At 53.6% G+C, this 17,793-nt stretch overlaps 1 protein-coding gene across 2 annotated transcripts in view; it reads left to right on the forward strand.

Moving 5' to 3' along the window:
* RYR1 (ryanodine receptor 1) overlaps nt 1-17,793 on the forward strand; it is a 117,724-nt gene that overhangs the window by 41,094 nt on the left and 58,837 nt on the right. For both annotated transcript variants that reach the window (XM_007471074.1, XM_007471073.1), the window contains exons 35-61: nt 153-410; nt 753-953; nt 1,288-1,399; nt 2,659-2,805; nt 4,298-4,571; nt 5,324-5,438; nt 5,524-5,656; nt 6,044-6,138; nt 7,412-7,547; nt 7,783-7,969; nt 8,056-8,164; nt 8,546-8,666; nt 8,759-8,928; nt 10,359-10,579; nt 10,663-10,753; nt 11,684-11,824; nt 12,219-12,382; nt 12,492-12,570; nt 12,831-12,920; nt 13,378-13,518; nt 13,890-13,964; nt 14,063-14,138; nt 14,480-14,603; nt 14,923-15,038; nt 16,781-16,848; nt 16,942-17,063; nt 17,519-17,568. In XM_007471074.1, the coding sequence (XP_007471136.1) occupies nt 153-410; nt 753-953; nt 1,288-1,399; nt 2,659-2,805; nt 4,298-4,571; nt 5,324-5,438; nt 5,524-5,656; nt 6,044-6,138; nt 7,412-7,547; nt 7,783-7,969; nt 8,056-8,164; nt 8,546-8,666; nt 8,759-8,928; nt 10,359-10,579; nt 10,663-10,753; nt 11,684-11,824; nt 12,219-12,382; nt 12,492-12,570; nt 12,831-12,920; nt 13,378-13,518; nt 13,890-13,964; nt 14,063-14,138; nt 14,480-14,603; nt 14,923-15,038; nt 16,781-16,848; nt 16,942-17,063; nt 17,519-17,568 (3,616 nt within the window). The remainder of the gene's footprint in view (nt 1-152; nt 411-752; nt 954-1,287; nt 1,400-2,658; nt 2,806-4,297; nt 4,572-5,323; nt 5,439-5,523; nt 5,657-6,043; nt 6,139-7,411; nt 7,548-7,782; nt 7,970-8,055; nt 8,165-8,545; nt 8,667-8,758; nt 8,929-10,358; nt 10,580-10,662; nt 10,754-11,683; nt 11,825-12,218; nt 12,383-12,491; nt 12,571-12,830; nt 12,921-13,377; nt 13,519-13,889; nt 13,965-14,062; nt 14,139-14,479; nt 14,604-14,922; nt 15,039-16,780; nt 16,849-16,941; nt 17,064-17,518; nt 17,569-17,793) is intronic.

The following is a 17,793-nucleotide window of genomic DNA, read 5'->3' on the forward strand; positions in this document are numbered from 1 at the left end:
GTGTGCCTTTCCTGCTTGTAAGAGGAGCCATATACAGCCAATGCAGGAATGAATCTGGCCTGTGCAGGAGAAACAGATCTGGGGAGTGAGGCTGGGTCTTGATTATGGAAGCCTTGCAGGCCACAGTGACAGACCCAGGCTTTGTCCCATAGGTGATGGGTATCTTTGGCGATGAGGATGTGAAACAGATCTTGAAGATGATTGAGCCTGAAGTATTCACTGAGGACGAGGAGGGCGAGGAGGGCGAGGAGGGCGAGGAGGACGAGGAGGAGAAGGAGGAGGACGAGGAGGAAGAGGCACGGGAGAAGGAAGATGCAGAACAAGAGGAAGAGGAGGCGGCAGAAGGGGACAAAGAAGACTTGGAGGAGGGGCTGCTCCAGATGAAGCTGCCGGAGTCTGTTAAGTTACAGGTGGGCTGATTCTTCCTGTTTTCCAGCCTCCATCCCTCTGGGCTAGGACACACAGGGTCTGGTGGGGCTTGAGTCTGGACTTTGTCCCAAGGCACTGGGGAGCTGTGGAAGGGCATAAAGCAGTGGAGTGCTGCGGGCTTTGAATGAGCTATCTGGTTTCCACGTGGGAGGTGAATTAGAGGGATGAGACCGTGGAGATGGCCGGCTTGAGGATCCAGGCAGGAGACAGTGGGGGCTCGACCAGAGCAGGGCTACGGAGTGGGGAGAGAAAGCGAGAAAAGTTTCAAGGAAGTCCTGACGGTCTCACCACCATCCCCCCACTGCATGGCTGTCATCCCACAGATGTGTCACCTGCTGGAGTATTTCTGTGACCAAGAGCTGCAGCACCGTGTAGAGTCTCTTGCAGCCTTTGCAGAGCGCTACGTGGACAAGCTCCAGGCCAACCAGAGGGACCGCTACAGCATCCTTGTGAAAGCCTTCACCATGACTGCAGCTGAGACTGCCCGACGTACTCGCGAGTTCCGCTCCCCACCCCAGGAGCAGGTCCTCTGACCCCTGACCCCAGCTGGCCTTACTGTCTAAACCCAACCTCAACCTCTCCCCTTACTCTGATCACTGACGACACTCACTTAACCTCTAAATCTGAGCTTGATCTCTGACCCTACCCATATACTTATCTGTTACTCTGCTACCTCTCTCTGAACCAGACTTCTGAGTCACCGCAGACTGACCCTGACTCCTTTAGAACCTTTAGTCGCCCAGATATTCTTCGCTAATGACCTTAGACAGGAACTCACGATAGGGTCTTTGATCCTTAACTTCAGAGTTCCTGTTCTGGGGTCTCTGACCCTCATTCTAATCTTTGACCTTCCCCTAGATCAACATGCTGTTGCACTTCAAAGATGCTGACGACGAGGAAGATTGTCCTGTTCCTGAAGAGATCCGACAGGATTTGCTCGAATTTCATCAAGACCTGCTGACACACTGCGGTAAGAGAGGAGATCAGAGAATCCTCCTCCCAAACTTTCTCTTGAGCCCTGTCTTGAAGTTTTCCTAAGATTTCCTGATCTTAAATGTCTACAGTATTTGTGCAGTAACTGTTGGTAAAATGAATGAGTGACCGAATGAATGAACATGTTAGTGAACAGGTAGATGATGAGTGGAAGGATATGTTTATATGGGTATCTGGGTGGATGTATATGTGGACACATGGCCGTAGGCTATAGCTGGATGGAAGAGTGTGTGAAGTGATGGAGAGAAGGATGGCCGAATAAAGAAGTGCGTGAAGAGACGGCTGACTGGTTGGATGAATGAAAAGAGGGATGGCTGGAGGGATTGATGGCTGACCTCTATTTTTTCTCATAAGTCAGCTGATAATCTTACTGAGATTTTCTTATATGTGATGAGTCATTTTTCCCTGGCTGGCTTTCAAGATTTCTCTTTACCTGTGCCTTTAGGCAGTTTGAGTATGATCTATCTAGGTGTGGAGCTCAATGAATTTATCCTACTTGAGCTGTTTTTGTCTTTTGCCGCACCATGAGGTTTGTGGGATCTCAGTTCCCCAAGAAGGGATCGAACGCAGGCCACGGCAGTGAAAGCCAGGAACCCTAACTACTAGGCCACCAAGTTTCTTGGATGTGTAGATTAATATTTTTCATCAAATTTGGGACTTTGAGGCCATTATTTTTCCAAATATTTTTCTGCTCCTTCCTCATCTCTCCTTCTAGGACTCCCATTATGCATCTGTTGGTACACTAGATGGTGTCCCACAGGTCTCTGAGGCTCTGTTAGTTTTTCTTCAGACCGGATAACCTCTGTTGTTCTACCTTCAAGTTCATTGATTCTTTCTCCTACCAGCTCAAGTATGCTGTTGTACCCCTCTAGTGTTTTCTAAATTTCAGTTTTTGTACTTTTCAACTCTATATGGTTATTTTGTATATTATCTACCTCTATTAATATTCTCTGTTTGATGAGTCATTGTCATCATAATTCTCTTTAATACTTTAGACTTGGTTTCCTTTAGTTCTTTGAAGATACTTGGCGATAGTTGATTTAAAAGACAAATGATTCAAGGAATGAATAAATGAACAAACATGAACATATAAAGAAACAAATGAAAACCCCCATGAATGCACACATGAATGAGAAATGAGTGAGTGAACACATGAATGAATAAAGAAGTAAATGAAAGAGCAGATTAATAAGCAAACGGATGAATGACACGCTCTCCCTTCTTGACCACCTCCAGGAATTCAGCTGGCGGGGGAGGAGGAAGAACCAGAGGAAGAAGCCACCCTGGGCAGCCGCCTGATGAGCCTGTTGGAGAAGGTGCGGCTGCTGAAGACGGAGGAGGGGAAACCGGAGGAGGAGCCACCTGCTGAGGAGCACAGACCCCGTGAGGACTGGGGCCACCAGGGATGGCACAGGGGTGGACCAAGCAGCCCTGCGCTTGGGGAGTTCCTGGGTCCAAGACAGGCCACCAGGAGTAGCCCAAGGGACGGGTGGATGGGTATTAATGAGAGAGGAGGAGTGGAGAGAGGGGTGAGAGGGGAGGCCTGCTGGAGGCGTGGCCCCAAAGTCGGGGCTGCACAGTGTGTGTGTTGGAACAGTGTGGTGCGTGGCTGCCAGAGCAGAGGCATACATCCTGGGATGGGGCAACTCCTGCACCACCATGGCTTCCATGTACTTGTGGCTTTTCTTTGTTTCTCCCTTATTTCTTGGTGAAATGATTCCTATGCTGAGGGGTTAGGAAAGCAGTCATGATAAATGTTGGGCCCATGGGTCATGAGGCAAACTATATATTAACACCATATAACAAGGACAGAGTCCCTAACATTGGTGGAGGGTTTATTCTATAACATTCAAGAAATTTTATTGGGCCAACTCCGGGCCAGGCACTGTTGGCAGGGCCAGGGAATATAATAGGGGGAAGAGTCAAAGTCCCTGCCTTCAAGGAGTTTAGAATATTCCAAAAGATACCAATATACATATACCATAATGTCAGATGGCCACACATATTAAGAAGAAAACTAAAGCTGAGTGAGAGGAGAGAGAGGGACAAAGATGGAGAGGTTGGAGTGGGGGAGGGAGGTATGCAGAGATCTGGGGAAAGATGATTGGTACAGATGGAACAGCCAGTGCACAGGCCCTGAGGCAGGAAGATGCTTGGTGCGTTTAGAGACCAGTGTGGCTGGAGCAGAGTGAGCTGGAGGAGAGGTACAGAATATGAAGTCAGAAGTGATGGGTCCAGATCGTGTAGAGCAGATGGAAGGAAGGTAGGACATGTCACAGGTCACGAATTGACACCATCATTCAGTGCCAGTGCAGGAAGGTTTCTCCTGACCCTGAGACACAGGAGACATCTGTCTTCTCTCCCAGAAATCCTGGGAAGAAAAAGGGTTGGGAGAGAAAGAGAGACAGGGAGACAAATGGTTGCTGGATATAGGAGAGTCCTGGGGGCGTCACCAGGGAAAATAAAAGAGTTCATTTTTGACACAATTTTCAGATGACACCAAAGTCTTCACAGTTTTTCTTTGTGTCTGTTGTCTCCCATGATGAAAAATCAGCAGTGTTTTTACAGAACAAATGGAATTACCACTTGCACTTTCAAAGGTGCTCAGAATAACGCTCTGGTGCTTTGCAGTGCTTTTCCCTCTTCAAGCTTTTAGGGGGGCACTTACAGTCTGGGTATAGGGTGAAGAGGATAGGGAGACTCCTAGAGCCACAGAACAAAATCTGCCAGAATCTGCCCACTCCTGGCAGGGGGAGGGCGGGGGGTGGGTGGTTAGTAACTGAGAAGCCCTCTGGAAAGAGGGGCGCCCTCTGTACCGTTTTCGCTCAAGGCCCTGGCCAGGAAGAGTGTTCCTACCCTTGTGTCCCCTTCCCAGAGTCGCTGCAGGAGCTGGTGTCCCACACAGTGGTGCGTTGGGCCCAAGAGGACTTCGTGCAGAGCCCCGAGCTGGTACGGGCCATGTTCAGCCTCTTGCACCGGCAGTACGATGGGCTCGGGGAGCTGCTGCGTGCCCTGCCCCGGGCCTATACTATCTCACCCTCCTCCGTGGAGGACACCATGAGCCTGCTTGAGTGCCTTGGCCAGATCCGGTCCCTGCTCATCGTGCAGATGGGCCTCCAGGAGGAAAACCTCATGATCCAGAGCATTGGGTGAGGCCCCGCCCCTCCCCTGACGCTGCACGTCCCCGGGGAAGGGAGGGGAGACCTTCCGGCTCAAGCTTGTCCACCGGCTCACGTCCTCTGGACGCGATAATGTGTCCTTCCCCACTTCTGCCCCATCCTCAGGGGAGTGTGCTCCTCCCAGCAGCTAGCCCATCTCCCTAGGTAATGTCCACACCCCCCTTACCTCTCCACCTACCCCTGGGTAACAGCTCCTACTCACCTGTGACTCTTGGCTCAAGATTTACCCTCTTTGAACTTCGGTTTCTTCATCTCTAAACTGGGGAAGAGCCACGCTTATCTTGAAGAGTTGTGGTGCGGCCTCAGTGAGCTCATGCAGCAGTAATAACAGTAATAATAATAATGATAACAATAGTCTTGAGCACTCAGTGCCAAGTGAGCCTCATTCATTCACTCAGCAAACATCTATTGAGCACCTACTGTGTGCCAGGCCCTTTCTAGGCACTTGGGGTTACAACATGCAACATGATAGTGATCTCCGCCCCAGGGGAGCCCACCTTGGATCCTCTGGTTTCCTTGTCTGTGAAAGAGGGATAATTCTAGTTCCCGCCTCCCAGAGTGGACATAAGGATTGAATGAGTTCAGATCTGTAAAGGGAGCGGTGCCGGGCACAGACTAGGAGTTCAGTAAATGTTAACTTTTACCACAGTGGTGGTGATGGCTCCTGCAAGGGTCCGGAGGCTCTCCCTGGACTTGCCTCCATGCACTCTACCTGTCCACAGGAACATCATGAACAACAAGGTCTTCTACCAACACCCGAACCTCATGCGGGCGCTGGGCATGCATGAGACAGTCATGGAGGTCATGGTGAATGTCCTTGGGGGCGGCGAATCCAAGGTAAGGGGGCTGCGTGGGCCGGGGAGCCCAGGGGAGGGGGCCCCGGAGGGCAGGCACTGACCACCAGCCCACCCTGCTTGCCCAGGAGATCCGCTTCCCCAAGATGGTGACCAGCTGCTGCCGCTTCCTCTGCTACTTCTGCCGCATCAGCCGGCAGAACCAGCGCTCCATGTTTGACCACCTGAGCTACCTGCTGGAGAACAGCGGCATCGGCCTGGGTGAGGAACCCCGAGCCCACTCCTGGCGGTCCACCCAGGCTGGCCCCACTCTCCGCTGGCTCACTTAGTCATTTAACAAATGCTCACTCTCAACTCACCCTGGATCTGGACCTGTAATGAGCAGTGCCGGGGATACCCAGAGAGCCCTGGCCCTGGCCCTGGCCCTAATGGGGTTCACAGTGGAGTGGGGTAGACAAACCCATCCCAGACAGTGTCAGCCTGGACTGGTCAGGCCTGGGATGGAGAAGCACAGTCAGAGGAGGCACCTGACCCAGGCTGGAAAAGGGGTGGTCAAGGAGGGCTTCGTGGAGGAGGTGAGGCAAGCAAAAGTGAGACAGTCAGCTAGGCACCTCCAAAGAGCATTCTCACTGCCTCTCACCCCCACAGGCATGCAGGGCTCCACGCCCCTGGATGTGGCGGCTGCCTCCGTCATCGACAACAACGAGCTGGCCTTGGCGTTGCAGGAGCAGGATCTGGAGAAGGTGTGGAGGGAGAAGGCCTGGCCCATACCTGGCCCCTTGGGGCACCTGATGATTTGGGTCCCACTCTATGGGTGCCATTGTGCATTGTCCAGAACTGAATCAGAAGGGGGATAATTTGCAGCAAAGGGACAGGACCCAGTCACTCGCCCACAGGGCTGAGTGAAAATCCACACCCCACCCTCCCCAGCCACGTGGGCTTGGCACGTTTCTTGGCCCTCTGTGCTCCCTGCTTCTGTGTGTAGCAGTGAAAGGCATGGGCTCTGGAGCTCAGCAACTTAGATTCAACTCCCCGCCCCTGCTCCCAGCCCCACTCTCTTGCTCTGTGGCCTTGGACAAGTGGCTTAAATTTTCCAGGCCTCCATCTCCTCATTTGTAGGATGAATATAATAGAAACAATTTCATACAGTTGTTCTGAGGATTAAATAAGTTAACTCACGAAAGCATTTACAAAGCAGTAAGCACTCTCTAACACTTATCTACTATTATAGTATTATTTATTTAACAAATGTTTTTGAGCATCTACTATGTGTCAGGACCCATCCAAGGCAGTAGGGGTATGACAGTGATTGAGAGTCAAAAATCCTTGTCCTTGTGAAGCTGACATTCTAGTTGGGAGGATGGATAATAAACAAGATGAAGAAGTAAAATATGTGGTGTATTAGCTAAGTGACGAGTGTTAAGGAAGAGAAAACGTGAGCAAGGGAGAGAAATATCTAGTGCCGGGAGGGTGTCTGAGTTTAGACACAAGTGGTCAGAGAAAGCCTCACTGAGAAAGTGACCTTCAGGTAAAGCTCTGAAAGAGATGGGGGCCATATGGACGTGAGGGGGAAGAGCATTCCAAGCTGGGAAGCAGCCAGTGCAAAGGCCCTGAGGCAGGAGTGAACCTGATGAGTCTGAGGAACAGCAGAGAGAGCAGTGTGCTTGGAGCAGAGCGAGACAGGGTGAGTGCTAGGATGTGAGGGCAGGGAGTTGACAAGGGCAGATTGTGTGGAGGGTCTGTGGGCCACAGCGAGGGCTCTGGCTTTAGCCCTAAGTGAGACAGTAGGGGTTTCTCTGACTGTGTGGGGGACAGACTAGGGGTTGAAGGGAACAGTGAGCCCAGGGAGGAGGTGGCTGCGATGGTCCAGGTGGGAAATGATGGTGGAGGATGAGGGTTATTGTTTGCTGAGGGATCCAAATTGGATTGCGGAGCTCCAGGGGTGGGCAAGGACTTGAGCCTTGGGGAGGAAGGTGGTGTGGGTATAGTCTCTGGCTGAGCCTCCTGCGCCCCCAGGTGGTGTCCTACCTGGCAGGCTGTGGCCTCCAAAGCTGCCCCATACTCCTGGCCAAAGGGTACCCAGACATCGGCTGGAACCCCTGTGGCGGCGAGCGCTACCTGGACTTCCTGCGCTTCGCCGTTTTCGTCAACGGTGAGGCAAGGGGTGGCGGTAATAGGGTGGGAGGCTGGGGGGTCACTGGCCAAAGCCTCCCTCGGGTGTGGCCCACAGGCCTGGCCTGGGCAGGGATGCTTCCAAGTGGGTGCGGGGCAGGGTCTGGAGGTCAACGGGGGCCTGACGTTCACCCCTGAGGTGCCAGGTCAGGGGCTGTCCAGGGAGGGACCCTGGGCAGCGGCTCATGAGGCCTCCTGACCCCGTGAGCCGCCAGGTGAGAGCGTGGAGGAGAATGCCAATGTGGTGGTGCGTCTGCTGATCCGCAAGCCTGAGTGCTTCGGGCCTGCCCTGCGGGGCGAGGGCAGCTCGGGGCTGCTGGCCACCATCGAAGAGGCCATCCGCATCTCCGAGGACCCCGCGAGGGATGGCCCAGGAGTCCGCAGGGACCGGCGGCGTGAGCTGTGAGTCTCCTGCCCCTTCCTCGACAGAACCACCACCCTCCCCGAGCCCCTCGCTGCCTCCTCACACCACCCGCCTTCCCCTGCAGCTTCGGGGAGGAGCCCCCCGAGGAAAACCGGGTGCACCTTGGACATGCCATCATGTCCTTCTACGCTGCCTTGATCGACCTGCTGGGACGCTGTGCACCAGAGATGCATGTGAGACCTGAAGGCTGGGCTCGGGGGGGCGGGCACAGCCAACCTCGAACCTCTTCATTCAGACATTCAACAACATTGATTTAGCTCTTGCTATGCGTGTGGTCCTGGGCTAGGCAATGCTGGGGACACACCAGTGGCTGAGAGAGCCCCTGGCCCCGCTCTCACAGAGCTCTCGGTCCAGTGCGCGAGATCAGGCAATGAAAGCCAGTGGTGGTCAGGGCTGCAGGGAGAAGCACAGGCAGGGGTCAGGGCTGGGAATTCTAGAGTTATAGCCCCACGAGACGGAGTCTTTCCCTGCCAGTGGGTTGGGAAGGGATGGAATGGGGGAATGACCATATGGGGCAGGGGGTGCCTGATGACATGCCCACCTCCCCTCTCCAGCTAATCGAAGCCGGCAAAGGCGAGGCCCTGCGGATCCGCGCCATCCTGCGCTCCCTCGTGCCCCTGGACGACCTCGTGGGCATCATCAGCCTCCCACTGCAGATCCCCACCCTGGGCAAAGGTGTGGAGGGGTGGGACTCAGCAAGGGAGTGATGCTGGGGAGGAAGCAGAGGGGCCCCAAGGGCAGCCCTGACCCCGCTCTCTTGCCCACAGATGGGGCACTGGTACAGCCAAAGATGTCGGCATCCTTTGTGCCGGACCACAAGGCGTCGATGGTGCTCTTCCTGGACCGCGTGTACGGCATCGAGAACCAGGAGTTCTTGCTGCATGTGCTAGATGTGGGTTTCCTGCCCGACATGCGGGCGGCCGCCTCGCTGGACACGGTGAGCAGTCTGGCCACTCTCCCGGCCTCCAGAGTGGGATGTGTCATGGGAATAGTGGCAGCACTTTTGTTTGTTCTGAACTTGTGTACATATCATAATCCTCCCTCCCCCACCATCAAGATAGAAAACAAAAACCAAGAAAAACTCTGAGTTCTGGGAAAGGGTGGGTGGAAATCTCCAACACCTCAGGTTATAAAAAAGAATTCTCAGTGATGGCTCAGCACCGTGGAGATACAAAGACCCATGCACAACAACAACAACAAGAACAATAATAATAGGTGACAATGCCAAGTTCAGATGAAGACTGATAACTCACCATTGGTTTGGCCAAATGGAGCAAGCAGTTTCAGTGAGGTGGTGGGGCTAAAGCCTTATGGGAAGGGGTTTAGGAGAGCCTGGGAGGACTTCCCTGGCGGTCCAGTGGTTAAGACTCCACGCTTCCACTGCACGGGGCGCAGTGGAAGTTTGCCCCCTGGTCAGGGAACTAAGAGCCCATATGCCATGCGGTGCAGCCAAAAAAATAAATAAATAAACAGAGAGAGAGAGAGCCCCTCTCAGAGAGAGGCTGAGAGGTGAGGTATTGGAGACAGCGAGTGTTGACAGTCTACACAAGTTGGTGACAGAAGAGGCAGGGAAATGGCGATGTGCTGGCTGGGTGAACTTGGTCAAAAGAAGGCTCTTCTTAAGATGGGAGAAATGACTGTACCCTATTGGGAAAGGGAACCCCGGAACTTGAATCTAGAACCACCAGTTTATCAGAAATACAGGGGGCAGAGGAACAAGTTAACTGACACCACTGGGAAGCGACCAGCCAAGGCCAAAATGTAGGAAATTCCTTTGGACCCATGACTCAGTTTCTTCAGCAAATAAATAGCCTTAAAAGGGGGGGGGGGAGGAAAAGGAACAGTTGCTGATGGAGAGACCCGTCAGCCAAGTACAGTATGGGGGTCTTCCTGGGGCCCTGATCCAAACAATCGCAGCTAAATGCAGAGCCATTTTTGAGACAATTAGAGAAAGCTGATCATGATTATTAAGAGATTTCGTTAATTCTGTGAGGTGTGATAATGGCAGCATGGAATGTTAAATAGAAGTATTGATACTTGTCTGAATGGAGATACATATTGAAGTATCTTTGGATAAAATGATATGTGGCTGGGGGCTGCATGAAATATTACAGGAAAAAAGGCGAGGGTAGAGAGGAAAAGCATGCAGAAGGTGGGTATCTGCAGAACAGCCTAATCTGGGTAATGAGGGTTCATTAATTGGCTCCTGGACTTCTGCGTGTATTTGAAATTTTGCATAGTCCAAAGTACTAAGGGTAGTGGAGTATGGGAGAAGCAGGTTTCAGGGGAAGATCAGAAGCCGGGGTCATTTGCCCAGAGTTATCCTGGGCGGGGGTCAGGGCTTGATGTCCCCACCCTGCGCCCCAGGCCACTTTCAGCACCACGGAGATGGCGCTGGCGCTGAACCGTTACCTGTGCCTGGCGGTGCTGCCGCTCATCACCAAGTGTGCGCCACTCTTTGCGGGAACCGAGCATCGCGCCATCATGGTGGACTCCATGCTTCACACGGTGTACCGCCTGTCCCGCGGCCGCTCGCTCACCAAGGCGCAGCGCGACGTCATCGAGGAATGCCTGATGGCGCTCTGCAGGTGGGGCGGGACCCTGGTGGGCGGGGCTACGGGTGGGGCGGGCCTCAGGGTGAGATAACCCCGCCCCGTGCATGTCCCCGCAGGTACATCCGCCCGTCCATGCTGCAGCACCTGCTGCGGCGCCTGGTGTTCGACGTGCCCATCCTTAACGAGTTCGCCAAGATGCCGCTCAAGGTGAGGGCAAGCCCTCTTCAGCTTGCGTATTTCCATGCTCCACCCACCAGCTTGCTCCACCCACCGGCTTGGTCCGCTCTCGGACTATGGGGCTCATTTGTATCACACCGCCCAGGCCAGTTAACCTGAAAACGCGCGGGCAGCGGGCCCCATAGAAACCTCTTTAACATTCACTTTGCGTCATTGGTGCCTCTAACACTCCCTAATTAGCGTTTAATTCGCATAACAGTGAGCCAACCCCCACCTTAATTAGCATGTATTTGCGTGGGGCACACTTTTTCTAATTAGCATGCTTATTTGCATGCTTAGACCACCGGCCTTCCACTATTCAAATGACTGCATTTGTTTGAGTAAATAGTACCACAGCTATCCTGAATATTTGCACACTGTCTCTCCTATTATTTTTTCATTTGCATGCTAGTTTGCATAAGGAGATACCCCCAACTCAGATATTTTAACTATTTCGCGTAATACATCTAAATCAGCCCCCATTTCAAATTTGCATATTGGCTGGTGGAGGCTCTCTTCCCAGCTACCACGTGTTTGCATGGGGTGCTGCCTATGTTTCTATTTGCCATGTTAATTCACATAAGCACAGATGACTTCATCCGTATGCCCATTTGCACATAGCCCTACCCATGGATTAATATCTGCATGCTTGTTTGTATAAAGAACACCAGACAAATCCAGCTCTGATTTAATGCCCATCCTGACTCTGAATTAGAGTGCCAAATTTACATAATAAACTGTCCAGGACCACTTCCCAATACGCATGCCTTTCCCCCTTTATTAGCATATCATTTGCATAACCCACACCTCCTTCATAATTTAAAAGCACTGGCACCTCCCACCCCCACCCCGGGGCCTTCATTCGCCTGCCACCTGTTTATGTTCCCCTCATTTGTATGTCCCCCTCTTGTTCCCACCCAGCTCCTCACCAACCACTATGAGCGTTGTTGGAAGTACTACTGCCTCCCCACAGGCTGGGCCAACTATGGGGTCACCTCGGAGGAAGAGCTGCACCTCACCCGTAAACTCTTCTGGGGCATCTTTGACTCTCTGGCCCATAAGGTCTGGGCACCCAAGGGCCCTAAAAGAAGCCTGTTTGGAGGGTCTGGGGCCCGAAGTCAGGGATCCAGAATGAAATCCTCAAAGTTGGGGGTTCAGGGAGGGAGGCAGTTCCGCAGGTTTAGATCTAGGAGAATCTATGAGTTGGGTCTCTGGTTTGAACATTATGGAAGAGGGGATGGGCCTCTAGTTTGGGGGCTTGGAGGGGGTAACATAGGGGTGGTTTGAGAGTCCAGGTGGGTCTGAGGTTTGGGTTTCAGGGAGAGAGACCATACTTCACGTTTGAGGGCTCAAGAAAGAGGGGTGATGATTGGAGGGGTGAGTTTGAAGTCCTGGTGCTCCAGGATTTGAAGGCTCCGTCAGGCCTGCAGTGACCCCCCCGCCCTGACCTCCCCAGAAATATGACCCAGAGCTGTACCGCATGGCTATGCCCTGCCTGTGTGCCATCGCAGGGGCCCTGCCCCCCGACTACGTGGACGCCTCATATTCATCCAAGGCTGAGAAAAAGGCCACGGTGGACGCTGAAGGCAACTTTGATCCTCGGCCTGTGGAGACCCTCAAGTGAGGCCTGGGGGCAGGAGCAGGGCCTGGGGGCTGGGAGAACGAGAGGTTTCAGAGGTGGAAGGAGGGGCCACAGCCCTAATATCTGCTGACCCCACCCTACTTATAGTGTGATCATCCCAGAGAAGCTGGACTCCTTCATTAACAAGTTTGCAGAGTACACACACGAGAAGTGGGCCTTCGACAAGGTTGGCGTCATGGTCCTCCCCTCCCCAGGAGCCCCCACCCCTGCCAGCCTTCCTCAATACCCCAGCTTTCCCCCATACCCAGATCCTCCCAGAGGGCCCCAGGTTTCCCTGAGACCCATAACTCTTCCTGGGATTCACAGCCTCCTCTGGAACCCTCAGCCCCTCCAGGCTTCCCTCTCAGTGTGTGTCCACACCTCATCCTGCTCCCATGCCCAGCTCCATAGTGACACTGCCCCCGCCTGTCCCCTCTCCACCTCCAGATCCAGAACAACTGGTCCTATGGGGAGAACATAGATGAGGAACTGAAGACCCATCCCATGCTGAGGCCCTACAAGACATTTTCGGAGAAGGTGACCAAGCCTTGGCGCCCAAGTTGGGGGTCCAAAATTTGGGGGATCAGGGAGGGGTGAGGCAGCTTCATGGGCTTGGATCTAGCTGGATCTGTGGGTTAAGGCTCCCCATCCATGGACTTTACCTTTCCTCAAACTTGGCTGCCTCCCCTAGACCCCAGACTCCTAGTGTCCCTTCTCTTAGAAAGAGTTGGAGAGACTGGGTTTGATTCCTGGACCATACAACTTAACTTCTCTGAGTCTCATGTATAAAAGGGTATAATGAGAGTCTGGGAAGCTCTGTTACAGAACAGGTAAGACACCTGGGATTGAATTCAGACTGGACCACTTCCTAGCCACATGGTCAGGGCTTTCCCCTTTTGGGACACTGGAGGCCAGTGAGGCTGAGCCAGGGGCTCTTACCTCCACCTCCTTCTCACCCCATGCCACCAACTCCACTCCCTCCTGTCCACCCCAGGACAAAGAGATTTACCGCTGGCCCATCAAGGAGTCCTTGAAGGCCATGATTGCCTGGGAATGGACGATAGAGAAAGCCAGGGAGGGTGAGGAGGAGAAGACGGAGAAGAAAAAAACCCGGAAGATATCCCAAAGTGCCCAGGTGGAGGCGGGGCTGGGACAGGGGGCGGGGTCATGAGGGGGTGGTGAGCGGCTGGACTAATGGGCGGGGCCAGGAGAGGGTGGGGCCAGGCAGGAGGTGGGGTCGAGAGGGGGATAAGGGCCACTGGGGAAAAAGGTGAGGTCAGCGGAAGGGGGAAGGCCAGGAGGGGGTGCAGGAGAAGGCTGAGAGATCTGGGAAGGGAGAGGGCATGGGTCTGAAGAACTGCAAAGGGCAGAAGAGAGGAGGGTGGCTTAGAGACAGGGACTTAAGGGGAGGGCACAGAGGAGGGGTGTAGGGCCAGGTAGGGGGGATAAATTGGCTTGGGGGCTGGGCTTCCTGCTAGTCCGTCCATCTTTCCCTTGTCTCCCCAGACCTATGATCCGCGGGAAGGCTACAACCCCCAGCCCCCCGACCTCAGCGGAGTTACCCTGTCCCGGGAGCTGCAGGTGAGTCTTCTGACCCTTTATTTGGGGACTGGAGGTGTCTGTTGGGAGAGGAAGACATCCTCTGAATGTGGGCTTTGACCCTTTGCATCCTCTCCCAGGCCATGGCAGAACAACTGGCGGAAAATTACCACAACACATGGGGACGGAAGAAGAAACAGGAGCTGGAAGCCAAGGGTGAGGCACCCACCCCACGCCGCACAGACTCCCCTTCGCCGTAGTCCCCTAGTCACAGGCTCCGGAGTCATAAGGGCCTGGGATAGAGTTGTGTGACTGTGAACAGTTGCTTTCACCCCACTGAACCTTCGTTTCTGTGTCTCTACCATGGGGATAATCACAGCATTTACTCCTGTAGGGCTGTGGTGAGGATGTGAGGAGCCTCTGAAAGCAGTGTTTGGTTATTTTTATCTCTGTCTTTATTACTATAATTATGCACACCCTCAACTTCAGGAACCACTTCAATGAGCAGCCTGGGTCCCCCCCCCCACTCCCCTGATTTCTGGTCTTTGCTGCCCCAGGTGGTGGGACCCACCCCCTGCTGGTTCCCTACGACACGCTCACGGCCAAGGAGAAGGCACGAGATAGAGAGAAGGCCCAGGAGCTGCTGAAGTTCCTGCAGATGAACGGCTACGCGGTCACCAGGCAAGCGGGCTGGAAGGTTGGCCCGGGAGGGGTAGGGCAAGTGGGGGGAATCCCGGCAAAAGCTGGGATAGGTGAGTCCTAGGTAGCGGAGGCGGAGACAGAGAGAGGAAGATGATGGGGGTGGGGCCTGGGAGCAGAGGCAGGGCCATAGAGGGGTGGGGCCTGGGGGCAGAGGCGGGGCCAGAGAAGGGAGGAGCCTAAGAAGGGTGGGGCCTGGAAAGCGGAGGCGGGGCCTGGGGGAGTCCAGGCCGAACTGGAAAGAGGCAGGGAACACGGCGGGTCTGCATCTGGGCTGACCTCTCGCTCTGCCTGCACGCAGGGGCCTTAAGGACATGGAACTGGACACGTCTTCCATTGAGAAACGGTTCGCCTTTGGCTTCCTGCAGCAGTTGCTCCGCTGGATGGACATTTCTCAGGAGTTTATCGCCCATCTGGGTACGGAGAATTCCCTCCCCGTCCCCGCCCTAGCTGCAGTTTCACAAAGGCACCCAGTTCATTCATTTCTCCTTCCTCCCCTCATCTAATCATTGTGCCAGACATTGTTCTAGGGGGTGAGAATAAGACAGTGAACAAGAAGACAAAGATCCCTGTCCTCCTGCAACTTATATTCCTGTGGTGGATTCAGCCATTTAAAGTCGGAAATAAGGAGATCACTGAGTGTGTCAGAAAGTGATTAGTGTTATGGGAAGAGGAATACACTAGAGCTAGCTAAAGAGGGTTGGGAGTGTGGGCCGGTTGTAATTTTAAACGGAGTGTTCCAGGACTTCTTGGTGGTCCAGTGGTTCAGATGCTGCACTTCCACTGCAGGGGTCATGGGTTTGATCCCTGGTCGGGGAACTAAGATCCCACGTGACCTGCTGTGCGGTCAAATAAATAGAGTATTCCAGGAAGCTGGGGAGAGAGCTCTGTGGTCATCTGGGGAGAGCATTTTAGGGAGAGGAACAACCAGTGCAGAGGTCGCTGATGTGCGTATTAGGAGGCCCATGTGGCTGAAGCAGAGTGACGGAGGGGAAGAGTGAGAGGAAATGGGGTCAGTGACAGGCAGATCATGACGGGCTTTGCAGGCCATGGTGAGGACTGTGGCTTTTTGCTCTGAGTGAGATGGTGCCACGGGAGCATTCTAAGCAGGAGAGGACCCTGATCTGTCTTGGGTGTTCACAGGCTCCCTCTGGCTGCCTGTGGGAGCAGACTGAGGGGGGCAGGAGCAGAAGAGAGTGAGAACTGGGCAGATTCTGGATCTATTTTGAAGGCTGAGGCTGTTGGGATGCCCCGCAGATGCCTCTTATATATCACTAAGAATCACAGCTGTGGCCCCTAAGATCCCATCCTGCTTCCCCCAGAGATCCCCAGCATTCCCCTTAAGAGCCACCCGGGAAACCCCAAATTCCCTTCAGGTGAGTGAGTGGCCCAGCAGGGTTTACTCATACATCTCACCCCAAATCCCACGTGAGCCAGACCTCCATGCTGCACAGCCTCCTGGCAATTCCCTCTCCTCCCTGAACCTCAGTTTGCTCATCTGTGAAAGGGGGATTCTGTTCACCATAACCAGCTACAGTTCTGTCACTTATTTGCTGAGTGACCTGGAGTGAGCTATTTCACCTCAATTTCCTCATCTGTAAAATGGGAATGAAGGACCAAGTATACAGGCCTCCAGGTTGGGAGGAGATTGTGCAAGAACATTTCTCACAGTGCCGGGGGACATAGCGAGTGTTTAGTAATTGGAGCCTTATTTTTTATTATTATTATTAGTTTAATAATATGAGTTATTACCGTCACTACGATGATGATGGTGATGACTGAAACAGATTTCCAGTTTAAAGTTGAATCTAATCTGTCTACATTGACTTCTTGTTTCATTCATTCATTCCACATCTACTCAGTGCCAGATATTGAAGTTCAGAAAGAAAAGGACTTGTGATTGGTGAGGAGGGCGATGTTCCGTGGCCTTACCCCATCCCAGTTTGTCCTCCTCCCCATTTTCAGCCTCAGGAAGGGTTTGATCAAGGAGTTAGGGGGATCAGATGAAAGATAGGGGAGAGAGGTTTACCTCAAAGCCAATACAAGTGACTTCATACCAGGAGGCAATCTCCTATCGTATCCCACCCCTGCCCCCTCAGAAAACCCTGAGTTCCCTGGCCTTGAAGCCACCATGGTCCCTATTTGCCTTCCCCCACCAGAGGCTGTGGTCAGCAGTGGACGAGTGGAGAAGTCCCCTCACGAACAGGAGATTAAGTTCTTTGCCAAGGTGAGAGGAGGGCTCAGAAGCCGGAGGAGGCTGGGGATTGGTGGGCTGCCCTCTCTTCACCCAATCGCCTTCGTGTCTTCCCCATGCCCCCAGATCCTGCTGCCTTTGATCAACCAGTACTTCACCAACCACTGCCTCTACTTCCTGTCCACACCAGCCAAAGTGCTGGGCAGTGGCGGCCACGCCTCCAACAAGGAGAAGGAAATGATCGCCAGGTACCTGTGACTCACACCCCTGACCTCACGGCATTGTAATCCTGGCTCTTTTTCTCCCACTCTTGGACCTTAGAGGCTCTGTCCTAGGTGCTGGGCACTGATCAGTCTACCTGCAGAGGTGATGGAAGGGCTATAGGGTGACCAACCGTCCTGGTGTGCCCCAAGACATGGGACTTTCAGGCGACCTGGGACGAATTGGTCACCCTGTCCGAAAGGCAGGCCGGACTCCCCACCCCCAGCATACCAGTTACTGCTTGTGACTTTCAAGCTGGTTCATCTCTCTGCCCCTCCGCACCCGCTCTGTCTCCTTCGTTTCCTCCCCCATCATCCTTTCTCCTCCTGGCTCTGACTTCTGTTGCTCTCCCCCTGTCTCCCCTGTCCCTCCTCCTCTCATTGTGTCCCCTTGGTGTCCTCGCTCCCTGTTTCTCCTGTCCTGTTTCTTTCTCTTTCTTCAGCCTCTTCTGCAAGCTTGCCGCTCTTGTCCGTCACCGAGTCTCTCTCTTTGGTGAGTAGCTCTGCTCCCGAGCCCTTCTCCCCAATCTTCCCTCTCTTCCCCTCTTCACAACCTCGCCCTGAAGAAATATGGCCCCGGTTCATGCCTTAATCTGAACAACTTTCACTGTGTTCTTCCTCTGGACTTGCACATGGAGTGGGTGGTCCTGGGGACAGAGCAGTGATGGGATAGTCCTGGGCCCTGCCGTCATGGAACTCACAGACTCATCACCAGACG

This window comes from Lipotes vexillifer, unplaced genomic scaffold, assembly GCF_000442215.2.
Source record: "Lipotes vexillifer unplaced genomic scaffold, Lipotes_vexillifer_v1.1 scaffold182, whole genome shotgun sequence".
Taxonomy (NCBI): Eukaryota; Metazoa; Chordata; class Mammalia; order Artiodactyla; family Lipotidae; genus Lipotes; species Lipotes vexillifer.